Below are 6020 nucleotides of genomic sequence, written 5' to 3' on the forward strand. Positions count from 1 at the left end.
CTGGCGACTGCCCCCAAAACCATCCCGATCCTCCCCTCCCCAGAGTCCACGGCTATGCCCCCGCCCGTGGGTGCCAGCCCCGCGGCTGCCGTCGGAGCTGGAGGCGGCGCAGGGGCCGCGTTCCGCGTGGGAACGGGAGGGGGATACGGGGACCCCCCATGGCCAGCCCCAATTCGCATCCCTAAAGCGATCCCGGGGGACAGGGGATGGAGGGGGGGGATCGTCACGCAGGGATTTCTCCGCCGGGGCGGGCGGACGGTGCCGACCCCCCCCTTCCCCCGTACTCCCCCCTCCCAGGCGGGGAGCGGCGACCGCGGCCATTTAGGAGCGGGGCGGGAGGCAGTGGGCGGCCCCGGCTGCACCGTGACGGCCGAGATTGACGTGTTTCCCACGTCAAATTGATCCCAAGTAGCGGCGGGGGCTCCCCGCCAGCGGGGCAACCGGCTCGCTGCCTCCAGGACACCCCCGCCGCCGGCTCCCGCCCTGCCCGCCCGCCCTCCGCCGCTCCCCGGGTCCCTCTATGCCGGGCCGGGGCTGCGGGGCGGCGGGCAGGCAGTGCCCCCTCCCCGGGCCGAGCGGGGCTCCCCCGGCGCCGGGCGATGGGTAAGCGAGGGCGGCTGCGGCGGGGAGGAGGAGGAGGGCTCCGGGACAGGCTCGGCGGAGCTGCTTGGAGGAATGGGGTTAGGGGGAGGAGGGAGACACCGGGACGGACGCCCCCGGCACAGCCGAGCGGCTCTGCGGGACGGGGTGGCGGCGGGCAGGGGTCTGGAGCGACGGGCCCGGTCGGGAAGGCTCTCGGGTTTCCCCGTCCTCCCGCTGCCTGTCTACTCCTTTGCTTGCTCTCTTCTTTCGGTTCTTTCTTCTTTCGGTTCTTTCTCCCGGTCTCTTTCTCTCTCTCTCTCTCTCTTCTTTTTTTTTCTTTCTTCGTCTTCTTTTTCTCCTGTCCTTTTCCTCCTCGTTTTTTGGTCTTTGTTTCCCCTTCCTTTCCCTTCCTTTCCCTTCCTTTCCCTTCCTTTCCCTTCCTTTCCCTTCCTTTCCCTTCCTTTCCCTTCCTTTCCCTTCCTTTCCCTTCCTTCCCTTCCTTTCCCTTCCTTTCCTTCCTTTCCCTTCCTTTCCCTTCCTTTCCCTTCCTTTCCCTTCCTTTCCCTTCCTTTCCCTTCCTTTCCCTTCCTTTCCCTTCCTTTCCCTTCCTTTCCCTTCCTTTCCCTTCCTCATTTTTTTTCTCTTGTTTCCTTTCTCTTCTCCTTATTCTATCTTTTATTCTTCCATCTCCTTTCCTTCTCCTTTCCACTTTCCTTCAACAGTTCTTCTTTCCTCCCCCTCTTCCTTTCCATTTCCATCCTTTTCGTTTCTCCCTTTTTTAGTTCCTTCCTTTCTTTGATATTTTTCCTTTCCTCCTTTTCCCTCCATTTTTTTTTTCTTACCCTTTTTCTCGCCTCTTTTTGTTTATTTATTTGTTTTTCCTTTCCTCCCTACCGCTTCACCTCCCGGACTTACGCCGCCCGGGGCATCCCTCGGGGGGCACCGCCACTTGTGCGTCCCCATCCCTCCCTCCGCCGGGCCCCCCCCCCCCGAACCCGTACCCCCCGGTAAGGCGCTGTGCCCCCCCCCCCTCCCCTTTCCCCCCTCTCAGAGCACACCTACGGGGAGGTGAACCAGCTGGGAGGTGTTTTTGTCAACGGGCGACCGCTGCCCAACGCCATCCGGCTGCGGATCGTGGAGCTGGCCCAGCTGGGGATCCGGCCCTGCGACATCAGCCGCCAGCTCCGCGTCTCCCACGGCTGCGTCAGCAAGATCCTGGCCCGCTACAACGAGACGGGCTCCATCCTCCCCGGGGCCATCGGCGGCAGCAAGCCGCGGGTCACCACTCCCAACGTGGTCAAACACATCCGTGACTACAAGCAAGGCGACCCGGGCATCTTCGCCTGGGAGATCCGCGACCGGCTGCTGGCCGACGGCGTCTGCGACAAATACAACGTCCCCTCCGTCAGCTCCATCAGCAGGATCCTGCGCAACAAAATCGGCAGCCTCTCCCAGCCCGGCCCTTACGACGGCGGCGGCAAGCAACCCCCCCCGCAACCCGCCCTGCCCTACAACCACATCTACCAGTACCCCTACCCCGGCCCCATGGCCTCGCCAGCCGCCAAGATGGGGGGACACCCCGCGGCACCCGTGGCCGCAGCCCACGTCAGCCTGCCCCGCTCCTGGCCCTCGGCGCACTCCGTCACCAACATCCTGGGCATCCGCACCTTCGTGGAGCAGACGGGTGGGTACAGGGATCGCCCCTTTCCCGCACTTCATTCGTGGTGTTTCTATTTCGTGTGTGTGTGTGTGTGCGTGAGCTCGCGTGTTTTTTTTCTCGTTTTCTTTCTCTTTTTTGATCGCCGCACCCCGCTCGGGAAGACGGGGCGGCGGGGGCCCAGATGCAGCGAGGCTCAGACATCTTGAACTTTTTATGAAAAATGTGGAAAATATTTTCGGAGGAGGGATGATAGATTGCCGACCGCAAATTCGGAGCCCTGAATTTTCCCTCTGCAGAGGGAGGGGGGGATATAAAAAAGGGAAGCGGTGGTAAAAAGGAGAAAACAAAATAAGGGGCGGGGGGGGGAAGAGGAAGAAATGAGGCACGGAGCTCTACGGGTTGCCCCCCTGGAGAAATTTCCCTGGTTTGTTTAAAAGCCAAGGCGAGGAGGAGGAACCGAGGAGCGTCGGGGCAGCGGGAGGTTAGGGGAGCACCGGGCCCGCTGCCCCGCCGGTTTCGGGGAGCATGTGGTGAAGGAGAAGGAGGGGAAAGGAGGGCGAGTCCTTTTATCCTTCCAAAAGCCGGAGTAAATCAACCGCATGCGTTTTCCCTCCGCGCAATCATTTATCTTTAAAATTCCGATGTCATTTTTATAAATCTCCTTCGTCAGAAGAGAAATGTGGCCTCCTAAATTATCGAGAGCATGGAAATGATGGGGGGAGGCGGAGAGCCGGGTTTAGGGACACGGACACACACACACACACACACACACACACTGCAGCCTCTGCCCCCGTTGTGCTACCAAACCGGAGTACACCTAATTTCGGTAGCCAGGACCGAGCCTTTCCCGGCTCGTCCCGCTGCCAGGGAGGAGCGGGTTGTGTCCCCGGGAAGCTGGGAGGCGAATATGTGTGTCCCCCCCCTGCGCCCCGTCGGTTTCATATGAACAGGCCTTTGCACAGACATATTCTCTCCCCTGTTTCACCCCAATCTCTGCTCCGGGGGACAAAACGTGCTCGTTCCGGGGAGTGGGCGAGGGCTCAGACTGACGGAGCTGCCGCGTTGTCTTCCCCAGGGGCTCTGTCTGGCACAGAGGGGGCTGCCTACCCCCCAAAAATGGAAGACTGGCCCAGCGTGAACAGGACAGCCTTCCCCCCGGGCCAGACGGTCAATGGCATCGACAAGGCTGCGGTGGAAGGGGACATCAAATACCCGCAGGTAACTGCTGGGGGCTGAGACGGGACGGAACAAGGCCGGGGGGGCTATTTCCCCTTGCTCCCCTTCCCCCTCCGCACCGACCCTCACCTCCCCGAGGGATCCCCCGGAGCCTGGGGACTAGAGGGGAGTTGTTCTTAGCCCTCGATTGTTTCCCCAGAGCCCTCTCCAGCCATTCCTTCCCTCCCAACCCTCTGTGTCTCTTTGTGCCCGTCCCCAGCACGCCCCGGGGCTCTCCTCGGTGGGCACCTTCCTCCCGGCCTGCGCTTACCCCCCCTCCAACCAACACGGCGTCTACGGCGGCCCGGCCGGCGGCTACATCACCCCGGGCCACCCCTGGCAGCCCCAAGGTAGCCCCTTGGCTCACCCCGGGACCGGCGTGGCGATGCACAGCGGCGACCTGGCCACGGCGATGGGGTTCAAACAGCCCGGGAGGGAAGGTGAGCCCTGGGTGTGGGCACTGGGGGGGACCCCAAAAAGCGTCGGTGGGGACGGGTCGGCAAGCAAGAGAGGAATGGGCGAGGGGGGCTCAGGGGCTGTTCCCCACCTTCAGGCAGAGGTTGGCTCGTTGGATATTGGAAACATTAATCATATTTGGGCAGACCCGGGCTGCTTTGCTGTCCCCCCGGGGACCCTGAGTCCCCCCCCCCTGGTGCCCCTCACCGCAGTATTCGATGGGTCCCGGTCCAGTATTCTCCCGCCGGGATTATAAACTGGCAATTTTTTAATTTTTTATTTTTATTTTAATTATTTCCTCATCATTTGCATTCGGGCGCGCTGCGAATCACTTTGGAGGATTTGGGGTGAAAGTTTTCATCCCCCCTCCCTGTCCAGAGATGGGTCTCCCTGCAGGATTTAGGGGGCAGGACAAGGACCCGAGGAGGCTTTTCCCAAATCCTCCGAATACTGATACCAATTAAAATACCAATTTAATACCAATTAAAACTGCACCCGTCTGACCCAGCACTCTCGGCCAGGAATTATTGACGTTGTGACTCCCCCGGCGCGGGGAGAATTTCACGATTCCCCCCCCTCGATGAGAATCACTTGGGGAGATCGCAAGGCACGTACCAGCGGCTGCTAATTGCTGCTTTTAGCTCCTGCTAATTAATCCGGTTCAGTGGGTAGAAGATTTATTTCCTTGATAGGCACTTTCGTTTCAACAATCTCATCTCTTCTGGGTGTAAAATCCCCATCAGTCTCGTTCTCATTTTTCGTGGGACTGCACTTCCTATTCTTTTTCACATTTGCAATTAATTTCTCCGTCATAATCCCATTTTTATTGATGACTTTTTTGTTGCTGGTTTAGCCTTTTTATTATTTTATACGCCCTTTCCCCGTTTTTATCCCAGTGCGTTAGCCTGCTGCGAATGCCAACACCAGCACTCCCGGGGGGGATTATTGAGAGCACCAGTGGGTGAAAATAGATAATTGTAAACCAGTAATTTGAGGGGGAAAATGGGGAAACGGAGCGTGAGGGAGAGAAAGGAAAGGGAAAAAAGAAAAAATGAAAAAAAAGAAAGAAAGAAAACGAAGGAAGGAGGAAGATGACCCGCGCCGATTTAGTGTATTTTTCGAGGTGTTTTGAATAGCTCGGAGCTCGGATTTTCTGATTTTTCAGTGTTCAAGCTGACTCTGCCGAAAGGGCCACGGGCTTTCTGTAACAAAGTTTTTTGGGTTTGTGTTCGTGGTTTTTTTTGCGTTATTGGTAGGTTTAGTTTAGTTTTGTTTTGTTTGGGGTTTTTTTCCCCCTCTGTCCTTGGAAAGCTTTTTTATTTTTATGCTTTTAATTTTCATTCGAATCTGTTTTCTGGTTCCGCTTACTTTCCACTTACCGGGACAACCCAAATAGCGGATTATCCAGCAAAAAACCTGGCGGAGGCAGCGCGGGCACCAGAAAGGTTTTTTGTTTTTTTTTGGGGGGGGTGGAAGCAGCGGTGGTCTGGCACCCCCTTCCCCGTCGCCGCAGTGGGGGGGAGCTCTGCAGCCCCTTCTGCTGGGGGGGCTTCCCGGGGGCAGGAGGATGAGGGACCTGGGGGGCAAAGCTATTTTTGGGGAGCTGTTGGAAGGGGACCCGCGTGTGTGCGTGTAGGCGTGGGACGTGTCACTGCAGCGACGTGGTGGCAGTTCTTCAATGCACTGCCTTGCTATTTATTTTTTATTTTTTTATTTTAATTTTTTTAATTTTCATTTTTTTATTATTTTTATTTCTATTTTTATTTTTATTCTTTTCCCTCTGCCCCTCTCGCAGTCGTGGACAGAAAATCTGCCAGCCCTGCGGGGAAGTCTCCAGACGCTCTCAGCACCCTCCACGGACTCTCTATCCCAGCCTCCTCTTCCTAGAGCCGCCGAGCAGCCCTCAGGAGACGGGGACTCTGGGAACCGGGACCAGCAAACTCCTCTGACCCGAGGAGGGGCACCCAGCCCTACCCCCAGTGCCACCACCTCCAGCAGGGGACAAGGAGACAACGCGAGCGGTGAGGACATCCTTCCCCAGCACATCCCGGAGAGAGGGGACGCGGCCAGAGGATCGGGAAGGAGTGACAGAAGAGACGCAGAGACT

The 6020-nt window shown here is 58.0% G+C and overlaps 1 protein-coding gene across 1 annotated transcript; it reads left to right on the forward strand.

The window, feature by feature from the left end:
* The first annotated feature begins 561 nt into the window (after positions 1 to 561).
* On the forward strand, positions 562 to 5800 carry PAX1 (paired box 1). The gene is made up of 5 exons (XM_030447966.1): positions 562 to 603; positions 1634 to 2266; positions 3318 to 3460; positions 3678 to 3897; positions 5709 to 5800. Exons 1-5 carry the CDS (start codon positions 600 to 602, stop codon positions 5798 to 5800), a joined length of 1092 nt encoding a protein of 363 aa, XP_030303826.1. The 5' UTR covers positions 562 to 599.
* The last annotated feature ends 220 nt before the right edge of the window (positions 5801 to 6020 follow it).

The sequence above is a fragment of the Calypte anna genome, chromosome 3 (assembly GCF_003957555.1).
Source record: "Calypte anna isolate BGI_N300 chromosome 3, bCalAnn1_v1.p, whole genome shotgun sequence".
NCBI lineage: Eukaryota > Metazoa > Chordata > Aves > Apodiformes > Trochilidae > Calypte > Calypte anna.